This window comes from Solenopsis invicta, chromosome 8, assembly GCF_016802725.1.
Source record: "Solenopsis invicta isolate M01_SB chromosome 8, UNIL_Sinv_3.0, whole genome shotgun sequence".
Lineage (NCBI taxonomy): Eukaryota > Metazoa > Arthropoda > Insecta > Hymenoptera > Formicidae > Solenopsis > Solenopsis invicta.
This window is the reverse complement of record NC_052671.1, coordinates 17736908-17761344: the sequence shown is the minus strand read 5'-3', so window position 1 is coordinate 17761344 and position 24437 is coordinate 17736908. Positions and strand designations below refer to the sequence as shown.

The following is a 24437-nucleotide window of genomic DNA, read 5'->3' as shown; positions in this document are numbered from 1 at the left end:
TGCTGCAATCTTCCAGCAATGTTACAGAAATGTTTCGCAATCAAAATGCAATATTACAATGTTTCAATGAAATCATTCTGCAATGTTCCTGCAATCTCTCTGTGCTGTATGGGTAGTGAGTTCACGGAGCGCGCATGCCGTGCAGATTATCCGCATGGTGTGAGCTCACAGTATCCGACAGATGCGTTTATATATGAGAATCATATCGGTCGCACGCGTGCGGTATTTATGCGTGCGAGCGATATGAACCTCAAATGCGTTCTCCAAATGAGATTCATTATTGCTCGCACGCATGCATACGGCACTCAAAAATTCTAATCATTGCCCATTTTTTTTCACGTCCCATTCAGCACATAATATTTAAAAAATGTTTTTAAAAATGTTAAAATTAATAGATTTATGCCCCTTTTTACATTAAACAAATATTTTTTTTTATATTGAGGTTTTTTCTTAAGAATTCTTTTCCGAAATTTTCACGCGATCAACCATCCAACCATTTTCTGAAATGTTCGAAATTAAAGATCTACTTATTACAAGTTGTTTACATCCAAAATTTAAATTTAATTTAATTTGGTTAAACGGAGAAAGAAAGAAGTTTGTTGAAAGTTGTTTACAAAATTTATTCAGAATCCAATCAAAAGGCGATTCTCCAAATAAAGACATAATTTATAATGGAGATGAATTTTTCAAGTTTTCTCTGCTTTTGAATGAATCTATTGAAGAAGAATTACCACTATTTTTACAATTAAACAATTCTAATATTGAAATGCTAAAATAATTATCCGAAAGTTAAATCACTTTTCATTAAATACTACACTGCACTCCCAAGTAGTGCAAATTTAGAAAGACTATTCAGCGTAGGAAGTACTGTATTTAACTGCAAAGAGATCATCTTAATGATAATTCTATAGAACATCTTTTAAAAACTAACAGATTTTTTTGATGAAGTTTGGTGCAAAAATGCATTTAAAGCTAAATGTATTGGCTACAAATATGTGTGATATTAGCGCATATAATAAAAAGACGTTAATTTAAAGTTATACATTTATTTAGTATAATTGTATACAAATATTTGAATCTTATTTAAAAAATAAAAAAAATTCAATTTACACTACTCAAAAGAAAATAGGGAACACTTTCCAGACACCAAAAATTAGGCTATTTTCAAATGACTGTAACTCGGTGAAAAATCATCGTAGATAAAAAATAAAAAAAGCATTTTGAAGCTTGAAGATCCAACTTTAACGCTCTATCAGCAGATTTTAAAAATTCTTTTAACTTCCTTGTCTTATGCAGTAAAAAAGCACACCCTGTTTTGTTCCTTAAAATTTCGTATTTTTGACACTTTGCAGCTCGACCAACAAATTTTTTTCGAACAATTCAAGTAAAGCTTCATAAACTACAACATTTTGCCTACAAAATGCTTTTTTTAAAATTTCTCTACGATTTTTTTTGACCGAGTTACGCTACTTTGAAGCTAAACCTGCATTTTTTACAAATGATATCCGTACTCCGTGAAAAATCATCGTAGACAAAAAATCAAAAAACCATTTTAAAGCTCGAAGTTCCAGCTTTAACATGCTGTTAATGGTTTTCAAAAATTTTCTCAATTTCTTAGTACTATGCCCCAAAAAAGATACACTGTTTTTTCCTTAAAATAACGTATTTTTAACAGCCTGTAGCTCAATAAAAAAATTTTTCTCGACAAATCCAATGCAAGTGCCATAAAGTATGACATTTTCTCTACAAAATGCTTTTTTTAAAGTTTTCTCTACGATTTTTTTTGACCGAGTTACAAGACTTTGAAGATATACATTTTTTACAGTACATTTTTCCGAAAAATGACGTCTACCGCCGACATTAGCATTACCCAATGTGCACCACGTGGAGGTTGTCGGTCGGATTTTTGCACATCGTGTGTGTGTGTGTGTGAGTGTGTGTGTGTGTGTGTGTGTGTGTGTGTATGTGTGTGTGTGTGTGTGTGTGTGTGTGTGGTGAGTGTGTGTGTGTGTGTGTGTGTGTGTGTGTGTGTGTGTGTGTGTGTGTGTGTGTGTGTGTGTATGTATCACAGCAGAGATAAGGACCCCGCAGTTCGTCACTTCTGCAGTATTTAATGACTCCAAACCCTCTCTGCTGTGTGTGTATGCGCTCGCGCGCATGAGAGTTCAATAGTGTGTATTTCCTCCTCTCTGATCAATTACTGCTTGCAAGCGTTCTCGCATATTTATACATCTTGCAATACGATCTTGCGGAATGTTGTGCCAAATTTCCGTTAAAATTTCTCCCAATTCTTCTAAATTTCGCGGCTGTTCCTCGCGACGCCTTAATCGTCGTTCCATTTCATCCCAAATGTGCTCGATTGGATTTAAGTCCGGGCTATTGGCGGGATGATTTAACAGTCTAATTGCGTGTCGTTGAAAAAAACGTCGCGTTATATTCGCCGTATGAGGTCGAGCGTTGTCCTGCATAAAAATAAAGTTCCGACAGGTTCGATTTAATAGCAAAACGTGTGGTCGTAGAATATCGTTGATATAACGAACACTCGTCATTGCCGGAGGTGGCAGGATCACTAGATCACTTCGTCTTGTAAGTGATATACACCCCCACACCATCACGGAACCGCCGTTGTAGGATCGTATTGGCATAACGCAACGTCGATCATAGCGTTCATTTCGTCGATGCCAAGTACGTATACGAGCATCATTGCCATAAAGGCAAAAACATGATTCGTCGGAGAAATATACATTTCTCCAATCCCTAGCGGTCCAATTTATGTGATCGCGCGCAAATTGATAACGTACTTGGCGATGTACGAGTGTGAGTCTTGGTACTTGTGCACGAACACGAGAACGAAGACCGGCTTCTCTCAAACGGTTGCGAATTGTTTGTTCGCACACATGGCGCAAATGAATGTCATTACGAATGTTTCTTGCGGTAATTATTCGTCTTTCTAATGCATAACGAACAATGGCTCGATCTTGTCTATTTGTCGTTAATCGAGAACGACCACTACCTTCACGTCTCGTGTAATTTCCCGTGTCTTGATATCGTAACCAAGCTCTACTCACTACGGACACAGATGCACCAATATCTTGCGCCACATAACGCATACTAAAACCTTGTTGCAAAAGCGCAATTATGCGTGCAACTTCTACGGCCGATAAATGTCTACGCGGCATTTTGAAAATTCCGTGTCGCTTATCACACTGCGAGAATCGCCGGCGTACTAAACAAAATTTTATTGTATTGAGCATGCAATGTTTACATATGGTCATCTTTGTCTAAAAAGAGATTTTTTTTAGACTAAGACGACTATATGTTTACAGTTCACAGGATTGGAGAAATGTATATTTCTCCGACGAATCATGTTTTTGCCTTTATGGCAATGATGCTCGTATACGTACTTGGCATCGACGAAATGAACGCTATGATCGACGTTGCGTTATGCCAATACGATCCTACAACGGCGGTTCCGTGATGGTGTGGGGGTGTATATCACTTACAAGACGAAGTGATCTAGTGATCCTGCCACCTCCGGCAATGACGGGTGTTCGTTATATCAACGATATTCTACGACCACACGTTTTGCTATTAAATCGAACCTGTCGGAACTTTATTTTTATGCAGGACAACGCTCGACCTCATACGGCGAATATAACGCGACGTTTTTTTCAACGACACGCAATTAGACTGTTAAATCATCCCGCCAATAGCCCGGACTTAAATCCAATCGAGCACATTTGGGATGAAATGGAACGACGATTAAGGCGTCGCGAGGAACAGCCGCGAAATTTAGAAGAATTGGGAGAAATTTTAACGGAAATTTGGCACAACATTCCGCAAGATCGTATTGCAAGATGTATAAATATGCGAGAACGCTTGCAAGCAGTAATTGATCAGAGAGGAGGAAATACACACTATTGAACTCTCATGCGCGCGAGCGCATACACACACAGCAGAGAGGGTTTGGAGTCATTAAATACTGCAGAAGTGACGAACTGCGGGGTCCTTATCTCTGCTGTGATACATACATACACACACACACACACACACACACACACACACACACACACACACACACACACACACACACACACACACACACACACACTCACACACACACGATGTGCAAAAATCCGACCGACAACCTCCACGTGGTGCACATTGTGTAATGCTAATGTCGGCGGTAGACGTCATTTTTCGGAAAAATGTACTGTAAAAAATGTATATCTTCAAAGTCTTGTAACTCGGTCAAAAAAAATCGTAGAGAAAACTTTAAAAAAAGCATTTTGTAGAGAAAATGTCATACTTTATGGCACTTGCATTGGATTTGTCGAGAAAAATTTTTTTATTGAGCTACAGGCTGTTAAAAATACGTTATTTTAAGGAAAAAACAGTGTATCTTTTTTGGGGCATAGTACTAAGAAATTGAGAAAATTTTTGAAAACCATTAACAGCATGTTAAAGCTGGAACTTCGAGCTTTAAAATGGTTTTTTGATTTTTTGTCTACGATGATTTTTCACGGAGTACGGATATCATTTGTAAAAAATGCAGGTTTAGCTTCAAAGTAGCGTAACTCGGTCAAAAAAATCGTAGAGAAATTTTAAAAAAAGCATTTTGTAGGCAAAATGTTGTAGTTTATGAAGCTTTACTTGAATTGTTCGAAAAAAATTTGTTGGTCGAGCTGCAAAGTGTCAAAAATACGAAATTTTAAGGAACAAAACAGGGTGTGCTTTTTTACTGCATAAGACAAGGAAGTTAAAAGAATTTTTAAAATCTGCTGATAGAGCGTTAAAGTTGGATCTTCAAGCTTCAAAATGCTTTTTTTATTTTTTATCTACGATGATTTTTCACCGAGTTACAGTCATTTGAAAATAGCCTAATTTTTGGTGTCTGGAAAGTGTTCCCTATTTTCTTTTGAGTAGTGTATATTTATGCCAGAAATTTGTATATAATATTTTATCAATGTAAAAAAAATAACGAAAATAGTAAGAATTCATTAATTTTTGAGTAACGGTAATAAGTTTTACTTTTTAAAATCAGTAACGAGTATCGGTAACGATCAAGTTACTTTTTAGAGAGAAGAACGGTAACGATAATGAGTTACTTTTATAAAGTAACTTTGCTAACTCTGCATATTAGCGCCAATGACAGACTATACTCTAAATAATTCTGTAAATAATCATTAAAATTCGTCACCTGCTAATGGAAATATTATGAATGATCATAATATATATCTGTAAGGATCATAATACTATCGTCTCCTTTACTTTTCTATAGACAGCCCTTCCAAAATTATTTCAAAGTTATTTTTTATATTTAGAAAATATGTAGTATAAAAGAATATTAGTACTAATAAATATTAAATAAAGTAAATATAGTGTGTATGTGTAAAACATTTTTTATTTTTTTTATTTTGTATTTTTGTTAATTAATGGGAAGAAGGGTTTAAGAATAAATAAGTATTTAAAGTAGTATTTAAAATTATACATCGTAATCGATTTTTTAATTGATCATTAAAGTCTCATATGCAATAATTATCTTTTTGATATTATTGATATCATGATATCAGTCTTGCCAGTTATCGAGTTCAATAGATAAATGATAAAGCTAATTAAATTAATATAAGATTGCTTTATCAATTTTATACGTTTAAATGATATAATTATAAAGTGATCATGTGTTGTTTTTATAATTATAATTATATATGTATATATATATATATATATATATATATATATATATAAAATTAACAAAAGCACATAATTATCTAGACACATACCTGTATATGGATATGTTGGATTCTTAATAGTTCTAAAGTTACACGTATTATTTTGTACTGCCAGTTCGTATAAACCATATTGTCCTAGATTCGGTTCCAGTTCGCAACCAATATTGCTAACAGACAGACAGACAGACAGAAAGAGAGAGAGAGAGAGAGAGAGAGAAAGAGAGAGAGAGAGAGAGAGAGAGAGAGAGAGAGAGAGAAAGAGAGATAAGATTTGAGATTAAAATAAGATAAAAAAGTTTATTGACAAAATAAAAGTGTTTGTGAAATACAAATACTTAAAAATCAGTTTCAACTTGATAATTGGACACTGCACGTTGCAAACAGTACAGTTTGTCTTAAAAGTAATTAAGAAACTTTTTTCAACTTTAATTGATTTATTTTTGTTATTTATGTATAAAAATATTAATGTAAACTCATTGAAAATTAAATATTTTACAACATATTTTATATTTTTATATTGAAATATTTTTGAGTTAAATGTAAAATATTAAATTATTGACGTGTTTTATAATTTTATTTAAATCTTTACATAATTTCTTTATATTAGAGTAATTAAAATAGACAAAAATAAAATGTATTTCTCTAAAAAAAATACTAATAACATTAAAATCATAAAAGTTGCATGTTATAAAAAATTTGTTGCATACATCATATTTTATTTCTAAAGCAAAACTGTTTTCTTTTGAATGAGAAATAAATGTGAAGTTTTATTGGAGGCAATGCGTTAAAATGCGACATATGTTTATGCATCTGACAGAAAAAATGTTATACATATAATTCCTTATTAAAAAATACATCGAACTGTACGTTGGCGGTCCAAAACGACATTCAATTTGAATGTTATTTCGGACCGCCAATGTCTAATTAGGTGTTTTTTTTTATAAGAAATATCTTGTAATATTTTGCGAATTTTTTATACTTTAAATTTATCAAAAAATTTTTTTAAAATATTTGAAAATTGTTTAAATTTTATAAGTTTTTTGGAAATTGCAGAATGAGATTTCTTAGGTATTTTAGAATATTTCAGAATTCACTTACATAAAAAATTTTTTTTAATTCTAAAATTAGAAATAAAAATTGTAACATTATAAAAAATGTTATGAAAAATTATGTAAAAAGTTCTAAAAAATATTTTTATTAACGATGTACACGCGTATGCATGTATGTGTATGTATGTATCTTTTATTAGAAATTATTTGTCAAAGCGATATATATTATAAGAAATAATGTTAAATATTAAGGTTACCTTGTAATTTTGGCTGATACATATTCCTCCTTTCCATTATTGTTTAATATTCTCCATTTTAATGCATTGACTGTGCTGAATTTTAAACTGACATTGCTCAAAATCTGTGCTGTACGTTTGTATGGACACTAATAAACAAATAAGATGAAGTTAAAAATATATTAGTTATTTATGTCTTTATAAAATTTGTGTCTTAAAAAGATATACGTTAAACACGAAATTAATTTAAAAATTATTTATTAATTAATCTATTCTGCATTTTCTTTGAAAATCAATTCCATCACATCTGATTATAATAATATTCTGTTCAAAATGTTGATACATATTACTGAAATTTATTTATCAGATTATCCAGTATATGTATCGTGATTATTGAGACAAATATTTGCTAAATTTTCTCTTTTGTTTCATATTACTCATTTATATTACAATATTATTATAAGTTTCACTGAAAATTTAATATTAATCACAAAATAACAAACTTGTTGCAAATAAATTAAATTAGAAAAATTTTATTAATGGCAAGAAAAAATTTAAGAACTAATTTCAAATGATAAAATTCAGAATAACAAAATCGCGATTATAAGATTTTGGTTTTTAATTATTAATATTTAAATATTCACGTAAAAAATGATTACAATATATGAATATTTAAACTTTAAACATTAAAAGCAAAGTCTTTTTTAAAAGTTTGTTATTCTTTATTTTGTAATTTTGATTTATATATTCAATATTTAATATTCACATATTATGAGTACTTTGTATGTGAATAGTTAAATATTTAATATATAATTCAAAATTACAAAATAAAGAATAACAAAATTTTGGTAAAGGCTTTATTTTTTAATTACATTTAAAGTTTAAATATTTAAATAATTACAAAATAAGGTCTAAATTTGCTATTATCATATGAAGTTTCATTATCTCGGAAAGTTTTTCTCATATATAATCATATATAATTATATATAATCATTTATTCGTGTATATATGATTATCAATATATATATATATATGGATATATTTTATACATAATATATATAAAAAATGTTTTTTTCAGGGAACATATATTTAATAATATATTATCATCATTTAATAATCTTATGTTGAATGATGATTTTGATCTTATTACATCATGTAGAATCATTCGTTAAGGCTGGAAAAGTATTTTTCAGGAATATATTTTTATGAAAACCTACATGCACACCAATTAATATCACACTTTGTATACTCTTTAAATATTAGTTCAATATTTTTTAATTTTAAAGTATTATAGTGTTATATGTTATACATTGATCATTAATAGCTTGCAAAAAAAAGTGGCGGGATAAACAATAGCTTTTCTTAATCTAAAACAAAAAATCCAAAGCTTTTCTTATTCAAAAAAAATGTGGCTATGGAACTAGAATTAAATAAAAATATCCAAATTTGATAGAATATGTGGCAGTTTTAGTAAAAATATTTTATTGTTCTCGCAAATTTTGATCTTTACCTTTTTTATAAAAAAATATATAATAATTATATAATAATAATTTTAGTTTTAGCCAAAAAGAGATATATAATGTATTTGAAAAAAAAATTTGTGTCGATATTCTTAATACTTAGTTTCCAAGAAATTTTTTGTATCAGATCAAAAAACAAGGTTTCGAGAAAATTTTAAAGTTTCAAGTATACGTTTTTTGTATACCGTGAGATTTGTAACTTCGTCAAATTATTAAATAACAGAATAAAACGCTTGCGGGCGATGTATTTTAAAGACTTCAAATATTAAAAATATATATTTAAAATAAATCAATTTTTTGATCTTTAAAATAAAAATACCTCCTTAAATTTTTTCTCTGTTGTCAAACGTTCTCCCAGATAACCAAGTGAGCTTTAATACATCGAACAAATTAATGCACTGTGTGTTGTAAACTTGTCAATTTTCTGACATTGGAATCAAATGTGAAACACTGAGTTAGCATCAGGAGGGTAAAGACACATCATCATTAATAAAGACTTTACATGATTACAACACGACAGACAGTTTGTGGAAGCATCTTGTCCTTGTCCTAGTTTACACCGAGCACTTGATACGCGCACTAATTAGTAATTTTTTATTAAATTATCTTAATTTTGGAAATAAATTTAAAAAATAGTATATTAAGTTGGTATAATATGAATCGAAATAATTAAATATATGTATTATGTATACACGCATTGTCGAAAGAAAGATAAATTAATAGAAAGTTACGAGTTAGTACGCGTATCAAGTGCTCGGTGTAAACTAGGCTCTTAGAATGTTGAAATTGAATGCAGTATGTATGATAGCAAAATGACAATATGTTGTTCTCATTTGGCTGTCTAGGCTATATATAACATACTATGATTGTACTTACTGATAAGCAATCCATGGAGAGCGAATAGAGCCACTTGTTGAAGTTTCCATTGTCAGATATTAAATTTACACAGGCTTCGTCAAATTTTAAACGATCGTAAGAGCAATTAAATTCGTCCATTGTTAATATCTTTATAAAATAAGACTATATTAATTACGATTAGATATGTATTTTTAATTAAGTTATAAAACACACGTTCGAACAATTGCAAAGTATATCAATATTCCACTATGATATTTAGCTGTCTACTTCCTGCACAATACGATTGATTTAAAGTCAATATTATTACTTTGAAAATCTTTTGAGATTGGTATTGTTTTTCACACTTATATAATAGTTGACGAGACTTAGGTGTACACGACGGTAACAGTGACGCCTGATTGAAGTAACAAAGCAGCTTTCCTTAATATCGCAAAACATCGGAATGCGATTACATCAAGTGTATGAGTGGCCGAAGAGTGAAAGTGAAGCCCTACATTCACACTATACGATAGAAAATTTATATTTATGTTAAACTGGTTTTTTAAAAAACCGATTTTTTTTTAAATGACAATTTTTTATTAAATTTTTAATATACTAGAATGTTAATTTAAGAATATATGTTTTGGCTATACAATATTAATTAAATGTTATTAAAATTTTAAACTGAAGACTTCTCAGGTTTATATTTTTATTTCTTTAATTAATAACAAAATAATTGGTTTTATAATTAATAAAAAATTTTAATCGTGAATATTTAAAAGCTCTGAAATTAACTACAAAAAGAAAGCAATGAAAAATTTGATTTATATTAATGGTTCATGCAACGAAAATGACTTTATTTTGTTGCTGTTTTAAGTAAATAATTTTTAAACGTTAAGTGAATTTAAACTATTACCAAATATTTATTAGTTTTATTAGTATGTATAAAAAATTTAATTTTTAATTTGTAATAATATTTTCCAATAAACAAAAATAAATTTAAATGAAATGAAAATTACAATTTATTTTAATTTATCCTAGTTCGCGTTTTAAAGTCCAGCAGAGTATTTTTGGATCAAAATGGATTCAAAAAATCTGAATTTGAAATGAATTTATTTCTATTCATTTTAATTTTTTTTTATTTTTTTATCAAATTTGAAATAAATGCTATGATTACACGTAATTTTATATTTTGGCAAAAGTAGGAAGATAATGAGGACAAATCAATTATAAATTTAATTAAAGAATACGCTCCTTTAATTTGTCAATTTATTTTAGAGACAGCTTGTACAATATATATCGTTTTATTACTAAATTTTTTTATATTAAAAAATTTATTAAATTACGTGTTAGTTCGGAGTCATTACAGAAGATTAAATTTATTGTTTCCGTGTGCGCGTACAATATAATCATTTTTATAGAATTTAATTTTCAAGCACAAAATATAATCACTTGTATCCTAACAAAATCATGCTATAAAATAACATACTTTACATATGTATATATGTATATATGAAATACAATAAAACAAAAAAAAATTATCAAGATTAAATATAACATAATTATTTTCTTTTTCATATCGAGAATGTATTACACCATTACAATTTTTACAAATATGTTAACATTTATATCTTAACTATATATACCTAAAAGTGGTGTTTATAATATTCAACTTTTATTAAACAATACATTTTTATAATTATTTATTTTATTTATTATTATTTTTTATTGTTGTAATATAAAAAATTGTTTTAAATAATAGCAAAATCTTGATTTTCTTATATAAGCACTTGTAGACACGATATAATATATAAATGCGAGTTTAGTTATTCTATATATAAACAAATAAATGAATAAATTTTCAAGAATAGAAGGTCCATGTCAGTCACAGCGGTTCTTGGTACAGAATAATAAGTTTTAATCTTTTTACAATTTCCAATTCAAACTGCGCGCCGCATTCGTTGGATTTGAAATGCAGTCATGAAACCGGAATAGTAATATTAATGCTATAAGAAGCATGTATAATATCCCCCCCCTTCCTTCCATCAGAAAAACTGTAAATTAAATTATTTTATTGCAAAAAAATTAAAAATTATTATTTAACACCAAGAACCGCTGTGACATTACTGATATAGGCTTTCTAATCTCGTGTTTTAATTTCGTCAGCCTGATATAACACATTATTAAATCATTTTGTTTATTAATCTTTACATCGTAATGGAACTTTATATAAATCTTACATCTTAAATATATACAGTACTTATATAAAAAATTTATTTTGTCGTTATTTCTCAATATATTTCCATTAGAACATATTTTTACTTTTCATCAAGATAATTTTTGATCTAGAAAATCAATTTTTTGTAATTGTTTTTCTTTTAAATGCAATCTTGAATAATCTGTTTTTTTTTCTTATCTCATTATTTCAAAAATGGATGTAATACATTCTTAAAAATCTTTCTTTGGGTAACATTTTAACAATTCATTTTAATCACTGAAAATTATTTTAATTTCTATTTCATTACAATGATTACAATTTATTTCATCCACTTTTTTATTCATTTATAGCACATAATTAAAAAATTAAAATTAAAATTTTTGCAAATACAATTTAATGTTAAATAATATTAATATAAATATAATTATTTAAAATTCTGCTATTTTGTAAACAAAACTGACACAAATATTAATTAACATGTGAGTTTATATAATTTAATATACTTTATTTTAACGTAATACGATAATAACATTAACGATCTAAAGTATAAAGTAATACAATTTTATAGATATCTACGTTTTGTATACGATTGAAAGAAGTAAACGTGGATATTCTTTCGTATGTATTGGTATCTGTTGGAATGATTAATCGTGATCTTTTAAATCTGTCTCTGCTAATTCGTGTCCGCAGCGTTGAGATATAATGCCATTACCATTGTTTTTTTTATAACAATCATTACTTTTTGTAAAATCGTTATTGTTACTTTCTTTTTACAATAATCATTACTTTTTCCAGTAACAGTAATGTCGTTACAATTTTATAGTAACGATAATAAATTTTATTATGACTTTATAAATATATAATACATACATATGGATTATATTACGATTAATCAAACCTACTACAGATTTTGTATTGAACTGATCAAATGACAGAAAATTGTTACTCTAAAAAAAGAAGTCATCAAAACTTTATAAAAAAGTAACGAATTGTTTCTAAAAATAACGTGATAACGCGTTATTTTTTTAAAATCAATAACGAGTTTGTACAAAAAGTGACAGTAACGCGTTTCTTTTATAAAGTAGCCCTTTATGTCTGCAGTGGAACAAATTTAAATGAAGACTGACAAGAAGTACATATGTATTCATTCCAAAGTTATAAATCAATGTCTTGTTACTCTAAATTGATAAGTGAGACAAAAAGGGAGAACTTATTAATTGAACTAATCTTTTATATAAAAAATGCCCCCTTAATAGTCGCATCGCTCAATATTTATTTAAACAGCTAGATACATAACACAAGTGTATAAATAAACATTAACTTTTGTATGTGATCATGAATTATTGAAATAGTTTATCATTATTTGGCAATTTAATTTTTCTTGTTAAAAAAAGCGATTATATATTTGTTGAAGAATACATTTGTACTTTTGAGTCTACATTCTTCAAATCCAGGAACACATTACACACACACACATACATGAGCACGCGTATAAATGTACATATATACATATACAGTTCACTTATATTATATGTTGCATATCTTCGCTATTTTAAATAACAAAAAAATGAAACTACAAAATTTTACGATTTTGAGAGACGTGTAATGTAATGACAATACTTTCAATGTGTACGAAGACATGATGAAGACTTCAATGGAAACTTTTTTACATTTTATTTTTAATAGAATGATTTCTCTTATTGTATTATATATAACATCATTTCTCTTAAAATATAATAATAATTCCTTAATATATAATTCCTCTAATTATTCGGTACATATTAAGAAGTATATAAAGTTATAAAAAATTATTTAATTATTTGTTTAATTATATTTTATTAGAAAATATTTTGATATGAAGTGCACTGAAAAACAATTGTTTTTAAATCGTACTTTTATGTACGTAATATAATGAAATAAATCAATGTAAAAAATACTTATATGTATATATAATTGGAAAAATGTAACCGCATATTACAAATTACGTTAACTTTTTTAATCACAAATTTTTTACATTAATTAAATCATCTTATTATTCTAAATATAAATATATTAAATATAAAAATTATCAGAGATGAGTAACGAGTTACAATAAGTAACGTCGTTATTCGATACTCATTATTCTTTTATAATACTTTTTTATAATTTGATAATGTTACAATTTTCTATAATATTAATGATAAGGCCAAGATTAGAATAGTCACTTTTGATCGCACAATTTAGTCACAATCAATTCGTAACTATTATGTTACTCATGAAAAATACTAACTTGTAATTTTACTCGTTACGTAACGAGTTAAAGTTATTTTTGCGTTACTTTTGCTCGTTACATAAAAAGTTAACTAACGAGTTACTTTTTTCAATAAGTAATGTATAATAACAACTTGCTTGTGCGATCAAAAGTGATTATTTGCCCTTTAGTGTTACCATTATGAAAAATTGTAACGTTATTACATCGTTATTATAAAAAATAAAAATAACAATAAAGTAATAATAAAGTAACTGTCCACCCTTGAAAATTAATATTTGAAAATATTTCATATTTTGCATTAAAATATATTAAAATAAAATATAAAATATGTATTGACTTTTATGAGTTTTATTATCTTAATACTTTTATATACAGAAAGATTAAAGAAACTATATAATAAAAAAAAATTTGGTTTCTTTAAAAAAAAAATCGAGTTAATCTTGAAAGCTTTTATCTCGAGGTACAACGAAAATATCGCCCCTACATTACGCGTTCCTCAAAACCACAAAACCTTGTAACTTTAGTTTTTTCTATTATTCAAAATAATAAAACTATTTAAGATACATAAGTGGACTATTCTATGTATGTGTATGTGTGTCTGTATAACGTTTAATACATATTTGGACGCATAAAAATACAATGATCAAGTACAAAGCTTGTTGAATTGCTTTAGGCAACGAGATAACAAATCATCAGATGCGAAAGAGCCAGAGTTTGAGTACACGAGCTAGCTAGTAGCTTAAAGTTATTTATTGACTAAGAAGTGTTCTTATTTCTTTGTGCATATGACATAAGAAATCGACATAGCTAGGACTTCCATCGTTTCCTCTATCCTCAACCAAGAAATGACGCAACACCAATTCCAATTTTTCACGTTGTTTCACTATTGTTAACTACAACAGAGAAAAAGGATTGTATTGTTCTGTAACATATATTCATGCATTATTATTATTATTATTATTATTATTATTATTATTACTATTATTATTAAATAAGTTACTTTAACACAGCGATGTCTTTCAGCGCGTATCCGATTAATAATATTCCTGATTCTATTATTTAAAGGTGTGTCCAACATTGGCAGAGCGGCGCGATCTGTATCAACTTGGACCAGAGAAGATACACCAAAGACACTCTGCACCCATTGGGAAGAAAGTGCCGTACCAAGCCATAAAAACATATGGATGGTATTCTCTGTAAATAAAATGCAAGATACATATAAAAATACTGATTAATTCATATTAAAAAAATAAAGATTAATTTATAACAATCATAAATTAAAACAATACACATTATAAAAAATATTTTACAGCATTTTTAAATATTAAATATTTGATATTTAATTTTAGTAAAAACATTCTAATTCCAGTCACAATTTTAACAAATTTGAGATTAAAGTAAAAAAAAACAATATAATTATAATTACTATAACATCTGGTAAAAAGGTTTTATTTTATACAACATTAAATATAAATTGGAATTTTTAATTCTCATAAAATTTCTTTTAAAAAATAAAATTAATAATAATTTTTTCATATTAAATCCATTGTACCATAAAAAGATTGTATATTAAATTAATTAAGAATAATAGATAATTAAATATTATATTTACTAATTTCAACATTGGATTCATATGCATACAAAATAATATACAAAACTCCCATGTCACATATTTAAAAAATTTTGTCTATAAAAATTAAAAAATTTTGATACTTTGACTTGCATGTTAATTTCACTATATTTAATCTGTTTTGATATTAAATTTGTATTCCATTTGAAAAATTTTTAGGCTTAACAGATTTAGAAATAAATAATTAAAAAATTGCTCTACCACATTATTCATTGCCCAGTGACTCACTTTTCAATTTATCAACAATATAATAAATTCAACATTTAATTATAAAAATCTTATTTTTAATAATAATTTGTGTGTGCGCACGTTTAAAGTTCTAATAATATATTTAATTCTGAAATATTTTTTAACATTATATGTTACGTTAAGTTAAATCGTTATAATATGTTTTGTTTTTACATGTTTAATACTCATTTCTTGTTTGAATTATTTGTGATAAAATATAGTTTTTTATGATAGTATTTTAAAAACCAGAAATGTCTAAAAAAATGTATATATAGAGAATAATCATATTCTTTTTAGATATAAAGATTTTTTGTTTAACCGTACTGTTTATAATAATATATTAAATAATATTAATCTTTTCAATAACATGTAATTTTAATATTACCAAGTAAATAGGCGCCATCATCTTTAAATTTATCGATCGAGCAACGTAACATTGGAGGCAGTTCTGTATCTTGAGGATCAACGTCATGTAAAGGAAATAATCGAGGATAAGTATATGCAATGGATATAAAAATAGGCATTGTTGCAACTGCTTGCATTACATAAGATCTATCGTCAATAGTCATATCAGCTCCTAAAATAAAATAAAAAGATATACGTATACACATATAAATTCAATATTAAATAACATAAATATAAATAAATAAGCTGAATATGCATCTATATATAGAGTATAATTTTACCTCCTGTTAATGCATCGCTTTTCAATAAACAATTTATATAAAGTGGAAGTAATTTCATGCATTCTGGTAATATTAATTGCCCAGCACTGGATGGTGTTGCACAGTGTTTTCGATATATGGCTAGCATGTTGGCGCATCGCGCGATCAAATTATCTTTCACCGTTTTTGGAGTAGATTCCAATAGTTTAAAAACATCTAAATACATATGATTACATATTATCTTAAACATTATTTAAGCGTTATTTTTACAATCATATATCTTACTTTGCTTAAAAAAGAAATTTATAATGGCATCCAAATCGCACGTGCGATATAATTCGACCATTTGTGATGAAGTTTTTAAACTCAGGTTTATGATCCTCAATCTTCTAGTGCCACCGCAGGAAGTATACAATAAAGCTACTTGAATATATACACCTTCATCATCTGTCAGTTTGTCGTCATGTTTAATTTCTATTCCAATAGCCTTATAAGAATTAAAAAAATTAATTAAAGTAAAATACGAAAACCCGTATTTATAAAAGTTTTTGTAATTCTATCCTTGTTTATATTTAATGAATGATAAAGATAGATTAACGAGAAAGCACGTTACATCTTTATAATCGTGTTCTGAATACGGGACTATGGTTGCAATTAATCAGACACTACAATGCTACAAATACTTTGAAGCATTTGACTAACTAATCAAAGTAAAGAATTTTATAAATTAACCAATCAAAAGATGCTTCAAAGCATTTGTAGCATCATCTTAACCCTACCCTATATATCTGTATAATTATAAATACTTGTTTTTTATATGATATTGTAGTCATAGAGTTTCTTCAATCAACCCTGATTAATTTCAATCGACCGATTAGTCCATTAGAATTAATCAATAGCATTTGTCATTTCATATAACAGACAAATGCGATTGGTTAATTCTAATGGACTAATCAGTTGATTAAAATTAATCGGAGTTGGTTGAAGTGGCCCATAGACATAGTATAAATAGACCAAGCATACTAATGACAGGCAATGGTTGCAAATAGTTTGTGTATGTACAAAATAAGTGTCGTAGCACAGACTTTTGCATAGCTGCATAACCACATGCATAAAGAAATTGATTGATCCATTTCCTTATGCACATGTTAATGAACCAATCAATTTCCTTATGTATATGGTTATGCAGCTATGCAAATCTGTGCTCCGGCTATAAATGAAATTCAGATGTTTTTTTCTTTAACAAAAGATTGGAAAAAGGAAGAAGAGAGGAAAGAGAGAGAGAGAGAGAAAGAAGAGGGGGGGGGGGTCCTGAGTTATGTTCACTCTCTTATACTTTGAAGACCAATTTAGGACCGTGTTCTAATATACATTGTTAGTACTAAAAATGTATAGTTCATATTGCGTAAATTATAGATTTTCAGTACTGGCAGTATTAGTTAATTATATTTCGATATATATCAGAATATGGTCTAGATTTTATGCGTAATACTCGATTCATCTATATTATGTCTATGAATATAACACTATAATTTTTTAATTATAGTAATTAACTAATTATAACTTGGACCGGTATTTACAGTCGAGTCTTATTTCATTTTAAATAATGTCTTAAGATAATGCTGGAGTCGGCTGTATTACCAACAAACATACCATTTTGTTACAAGTTATATTTTATATTTGGTTTTACGGAAATATAATTCCTTTCACAAAATTAAATTTACACATGCTAATATATATGGCTTTGATCCATTTTTTGCTAAAAATAGGAAAAAATTTACAGATTTTCTTATCGACTTTTATTTTAATATGGCAACCAAAACCGTCAATTTTGACTCATTTACTTTGTGAAAAAGTTATGTAGTTATTTGTGCAAATTAAAGGCAGAGCCAGGTATAGAATAAATAAACAAATAATATTGAATTGCTAAAATTAAGTTGGGAAGTCTAATTTAAGAAAACAAAATATTTGACAAATTGTGTATATGTGTACGTGAGATCTTGATGTAGTGTATGTAGGAATCTGTTGATGTTTCGTAAATCATATGTATATAGATCGAGTTTATCGGTAAAACTGATAAGCATCGACTTTGAGATGCTGCTAATACGGTTTTCTGATTAGCTAATAGTATCTCAAGATGATATTTAAGATAGTATTAAATATAAAAACCAATTATGAATAATAGCTTTAATATACCTTATCGCAGTCTATACTGGCTAGTTCCATATCAGTTGTGTTAGACATAAAGTAATGTCCATAAAAATCAGTTGCTCTAACACCTGTAGATGTACGTACTCGCATAACAGCATCGAAAGCAATTGGTCTACTAATATTATTAATTACATCTAAAATTAATCTTTCCCCATCAATATCAGCCTGCAATAAAAATCCCAAAATTAAAAATTTGAATATTTTTTGTGAAGATAAATAAAATTAAATATATATTTTACATAAATTATTTTCATAAATATTTAATTAGAGTACTATAACAGTATAGTTCACCTGAAAATAAGTGTACTTGTAAATCTCTCCTCCAGTGAGACGACAAACTTGACCAATTGTTGCTATATCTACATACGAATTATTAAAAATAAATAAATCTACACTGCAACCTGCACCGACACATTCTTGACCCAAATTATTATAGACGTTGTTCTGTGGAACTGTAAAAAACAAAATTATTTTGAATGGGTTTTTGAATTTTGATAGGTCATAAATAGTGTACTAATGCACCATAAAATACATACTTAATACCGTTTTTTCTTTATCTGTTCCAAGCACTTTACGATCATCACGATTTTTCAATTTTCCAGGCGCTTCAGCAATTGGTAAAGATGAATGGAATATTAATAATTTGCCAGAACGTTCAGATGCCTGAAATTATAAATAAAATTATAATTTTTATTATATTTTATTAGATTTATTCATTGCAATAAAAAAATGTTATGTGTATAATTTCTATAAAGATTCTTTAGTTTTCTTTGTAAATTATACATATTAAAAAAAAAAAACAATCTAGAGAAATTATACAGATAAAATTTGCCGTATATTTAAGTACCTTTAATGCTTCTAATCCAGCTTGTATGGCAGGAGCAAGAATCGTTTCTGTTTCTCGAGTGTCTGCAAACATTTGAGGAATTTGTATCATAAGACTGTCAATAACTGCTTCGCTCTCTTCGACGTTGCATAGAAATCCATCCAAAAGCGGCATAAATACATCTTGAATATCTCCAACAACCATCATTTGCGGTTGAGCAAGACAAGAATTGATGTTATAGAAATGCACAGTGTTATTATACGTTATAAAGCCAACTTTCATGTTGCTTTTTGTTTGTCCAGCATCAATAGGTAAATTCTTTATTATGGATTTCATTTTTGTACATAATAAGTTCACTAATCCAGATTTGACTGTATTGTATGATACGTCAATTATGAACACAATGGCTGGTGATTTCGGAAAAACGTTGTCCTGAGAAAAAAATAAACAAAAATCAGCATATAAATTTGTAATTTTAATAGGCTTAGATAAATAATTTCAACTTTCATTTCGTTTTTTAACTTTATAAAATATTAATAAATTGAAGTATTTCCTTAAACAAATCCATTTTTTTTAAATTTAGATTATGATCAAATTATTCTTAACAGCTATCACATTGTAAATAATTTTGCTCCAGCACAAACAAATATAAAATAGAATATAAATAAATACATAATAAATATAAAATTTTCGTAAGAACGAAACAACAAGTTTAGAAGTTTTTGTACATCTATTACATGTCTATAGAAAAATTATTGTATTTCATAAAAAAAGAAATATAAATAAATGTTTTTATTAAGAGTAATTTGTAAAATTTGTAAATAAAAAGTGAAAAAATTATTACAACATATCTCTGAGAAAAAATTATTGTTTTATATTTTAAATATATCTTTATTTTTATTATTGTTACGAAAAAAACAATTGTACAATATAGAATAAGTAAATATAAAATTTTCGCAAAAACCAAAGAAATCCATAGATTTTTTGTTATTTCTTTCTTTTAAATAGATCCTCAAAATATTAATTAAAACAATTTTGTGTTTATATCTATTATATGTCTGGAGAAAATTACCATATTAATACAGTAAACAGTTTAAAAATGAAAAATTTTTTGTTTCAAAAAACTTTTTATCTAACTTTTTGAACTTGTTTAGTTTTTCTAGGAAACTCTTCAACTATTTCATATTGCTGTACAATTTAAAAATTCTATTAAATAATTTATATATTTAAATAATTTTATTACAACTTATGTAAATAAAGGCTCGGCACAAATTACACATTTCAGCCGATTTTCAGCTTGACACTTTCCTCTTATTTCACTATTTCGCGCGTAATTCAAATACCGATTAATACTCCGACTGCATCTGATAGGTTGGTGAAGTAAGAAGAATAATGCTAGCTGAAAATCGGCTGAAATATGTAATGTATGCTGAGCTCTGATGTAAATGGTTAAATGTTTTAATCAATTTACGTTACCCTGCAGTAATCTTTTGTAGCTATATATTCGAATGTACCCAACATTAATTCAGGTCTCTCATAACGATCTAAACGTTGACCTGTATGGTCCAAATGTTGGAAATACTCATTTGGAACTAAATGTAAAAACATAGATATATAAATATTTAATGCAAAAAATTTTACTTACTAAGGCCCAGTTGTTCCATCTTTTGATAAGTATTAAGCAAATTTAACTGTTAGGTAAACCTATACGAATATGTAGATGTACCTAACTGATAAATTTACTTGATATTTATCAAAAGATGGAACAAACGGGCCTAAGGGGTCCATTCCGTAACCTTAACGATGTCGTTATAGTATCGTTATGCAAGTTTTTTTAAATATATAATAAACTATAACAGACATATAATAGACTATAGAACCGGCCCCTAAGTCTTAATTCTAAATTGTTACCTTCTGTCGTTGCTTTACAAAACATGCACTGAAATCGTCGGCCAGCATCGATAAATTGCATAAATGGACACATGTATGCTTTACAACGCACACAACGTACTGGTCCAATCTCACCCATGTCTACAATTGGTGGTTCACATTCTCCTTGAACAATACGAGCCATTGGACTTATCACAAGTCCAAAAGGAATATTAGTCTGTGTAAGATACATAATACATGATAATGTGAAACAAAACAACTAAATAATAAAGTGACTCCTTATTAATGCTGTTCCAACATACCTGCTTTATAATATCAGTAGTAGTGGGAACAGTATACATAGTAGATCTGATGTAGCGAGGTGAAGCATTTCCTTGATCCTGAGTTACAAAGTTTGTCGTCACCAAAGGTGGCACCAGACCTTTCTGATTTGTTACAAATATTCCACCTTTCATATTTTGATCATCTAGCATTACTTGAATCTATATTTAAAAACATAGTTGTTTAGCGTGATTTAAGATATAACATTGTTACATAAATTGGATTAAAAAACTCATACTGGACTCGGCATTTGTTCTGGGTCAAGCCGTCGAGCTTGTTGAGGCTGCAATCCTGATTGATATCCTGTAGTATTAGGTGCACTTTGATATGGGTTTCTTTGATTATTATACATATCCTGCAAAAAGAAAACAATTGTCCTTTTCTATATAATAAAAAATCTTAATTACTCTCAAACAGTACTAAAGAAAAATTGAAATAAATTCAATAAAAAATATTTATTTAAAAAATGTATTTATAAAAATATATTATTTAAAATAAATATTTAGTATAAAAAAATATATAAAGCAAATAGTATTTAACGTTTATACTTATATTTACTTAAAATAAGATAATTATTTTACATTTTGATATATCATTGATAAATGAATTCTATTTTCTATTGTTTATTATTTTTTGTCTTAAAAGTACAAAATTAAAAAAAAAATAAAATAAAATAAAAACAGTATATGATATAATATTGAAATATAAAATATATTATTTGATATCATTATTAAATTTTGTATTAATATTTTATATAAACATATATCTTATTTCAAATAAATATATATGTTAAATACTTGCTTTTTTCTATACAAAATTTTTTCAAACAGCATTTTTCATAGACAGATATTTTAAATAAATAATTCCTATCTCTTATTTCAGCTATTTTCTCCAACCTTTCTCTCAAAAAATTAATATATAAATATATATTAAGAAATATATTAGAAAAATTCTTTATATGTGTGTGCTTGCGTGCATGTGCCATTGTCATAAGAGTCTATTTGATCGAAATTGAGTTAGCATCAGACATGATAATTAAAGAGCTATCATTTAAAATGTTAAATACTATATTAAACATTAATAAACAAATAAGCCCTTTCCTATGACAATGACACGCACACCCACATATATAGTACCATCTGATTATGATATCCTGGTTGTTGGTATGCAGGTTGCTGATAGCCTGGAGTGACACTAGGTGATGCACGATTCATTCCTAATGGACTGGATAAGGTTTGCCCTGATAATGGAGGCATAGTAGAGCCATATTGTCTTTGTCCAGGCTGCAGTAAGCTTGGTCCTGCTACAGTTTGACCTGGCATTGGTGGCATTGGAGCATTTTGTAAATATTGCTTTTGTCGAGCTTGAGGAAAACCTGGTCCCGAAGGACTTGTTGTAGATTGTCCTGTTGTTGAAAGAGGAGGAGCAAACTGCAACGAATCTGGATTTGTTGGGCTTGCTACAACTTGCGATGATAATGGTGGTGTAGGATTATATGGTGTCATTCCAGGTTGGAGTAGGTTAGCATTTGGGAGATTAGTCCCATGAGTTTGATAACCTGCAGAAGTTTGCCCATGTCCATGAGGACCTGTAGGTAAACATGAAGATATTTGAGAGCCAGAAGCACCCATCATTGGAGGACTCATTATTTGAGAGTGATCTGCAGGTGGTGCTGATAGTAAGTGAGAATGCATCTGTGAATTTGACAGATTTTGTTCTCCTGCAATTGGAGGCTTTAGAAAGTTCTGCTGATTGTTTATTGGAGGCACAGGTGCAGCGTATGGATGCTGCCTTCCTACTTCTTGAATATGCTGCATCTATTAAAAAAAATTTACTGTAGATACAAACTATAAGTATTGAATACTGTATTAAACTATCATATAGATATCTAATTTATATAAGAATAATATAGCATTAGCGAAGATAATATAAGATATACATGTATATATGTGTATCTGTGTGTATATGTGTATATATATATATATATATATATATATATATATATAATTTTTTAATATTGTAATCTATATTAGTATATGTGATGTACATAATATAAAAAAATTAATATAAATAAGATAAAATAAATAAAATAAAAAATATTTCAACATGGATCAAAAAGTGATAGGTAACCTATAAAAGAAAGGTACTACATATGTTTCATAACGTAGGTAGAAAGCGTAAATATTTGTCATGTGTACGTGTAATGCAAACTTTCATTAAAATAAAATATAAAATATGGCATTAAATATTAGTGATTAGAAATAGGAAATACGTATGCGATATTTTGAACCCTGTATCGTATGTAGAAACATTAATAAATTTTATATATATAATTGTCATAAATATATACTTACGTTATATCATAAAATGTGTTTGAATCATAACAAATATTAATATTACGAAAAATGTTTACACGAAACGTACAAGAAATTTACGTCAATGTAACTTGATGTAACTACTCCAACTACTGCCGATGCCACGTAAGACGGCATTGCGCATGCGTTTGATACACGCTGACGAGACACGTCATGCTGCAATTTAGACCGTCATGTATATAAAATTTAATGCAAAAAAAAATGAGCGCATGGTATATTTACCACGTGAGTGATAGTATAATTCTTTTCAGATTTAATAAATCATTTATATATACATATAACATATTTATCAAATTATAATTATTATTAAAGGTAAATTCAGATCTATCTTTGATGTTTAATGTAGCAATAACGCGGGCAACATTTGAATCCTTTATAAGATTCATTCTCAATATAGCTTTTGAAATGTCTTGTATTATTTTTTACATTTAATTTATATTTATACACA

The 24437-nt window shown here is 27.7% G+C and overlaps 2 protein-coding genes across 8 annotated transcripts in view; both read right to left on the bottom strand.

Moving 5' to 3' along the window:
* LOC105202153 (heparan-alpha-glucosaminide N-acetyltransferase) overlaps positions 1-9840 on the bottom strand; it is an 84032-nt gene extending 74192 nt beyond the window's left edge. Inside the window, exons 1-4 of one of the 6 annotated variants that reach the window (XM_039452404.1) lie at positions 9703-9840; positions 9414-9542; positions 7039-7166; positions 5784-5899 (exon numbers count right to left, since the gene is read on the bottom strand). In XM_039452404.1, the coding sequence (XP_039308338.1) occupies positions 5784-5899; positions 7039-7166; positions 9414-9533 (364 nt within the window). In that variant the 5' untranslated portion in view covers positions 9534-9542; positions 9703-9840. Of the gene's footprint in view, positions 1-5783; positions 5900-7038; positions 7167-8856; positions 9199-9413 lie in introns of those variants that run through there. The other 5 variants (XM_039452405.1, XM_039452403.1, XM_039452407.1 and 2 more) reach the window with 5 other exon arrangements.
* A 4335-nt stretch (positions 9841-14175) lies between these two features.
* On the bottom strand, positions 14176-24140 carry LOC105208248 (protein transport protein Sec24C). 2 transcript variants are annotated; one of them, XM_039452402.1, is made up of 15 exons: positions 23969-24140; positions 22751-23431; positions 21853-21969; positions 21596-21775; positions 21315-21510; positions 20880-20995; positions 19425-19835; positions 19114-19240; positions 18869-19029; positions 18563-18742; positions 16652-16853; positions 16388-16582; positions 16087-16278; positions 14844-15037; positions 14593-14736 (listed from the first exon to the last, which is right to left on the bottom strand). In XM_039452402.1, exons 2-15 carry the CDS (start codon positions 23429-23431, stop codon positions 14593-14595), a joined length of 3096 nt encoding a protein of 1031 aa, XP_039308336.1. In that variant the 5' UTR covers positions 23969-24140. The 2 variants fall into 2 exon arrangements, with proteins under 2 accessions (XP_011176356.1, XP_039308336.1); XM_011178054.3 differs by lacking the exon at positions 23969-24140 and having other exon boundaries at positions 14176-14736.
* Between the last annotated feature and the right edge of the window lie 297 nt (positions 24141-24437).

Bases quoted from the DNA above. Each gene is read 5' to 3' on its own strand.
- LOC105208248 (XM_039452402.1), bottom strand. From the start codon at position 23,431: ATGCAGCATATTCAAGAAGTAGGAAGGCAGCATCCATACGCTGCACCT. The intron at 16,279-16,387 runs GTAAAATTATAC...ATTTTATTTTAG, and splicing joins AAGCGATGCATTAACAGGAG to GAGCTGATATGACTATTGAC. The intron at 15,038-16,086 runs GTAATATTAAAA...TTTTATTTACAG, and splicing joins TGATGGCGCCTATTTACTTG to AGAATACCATCCATATGTTT.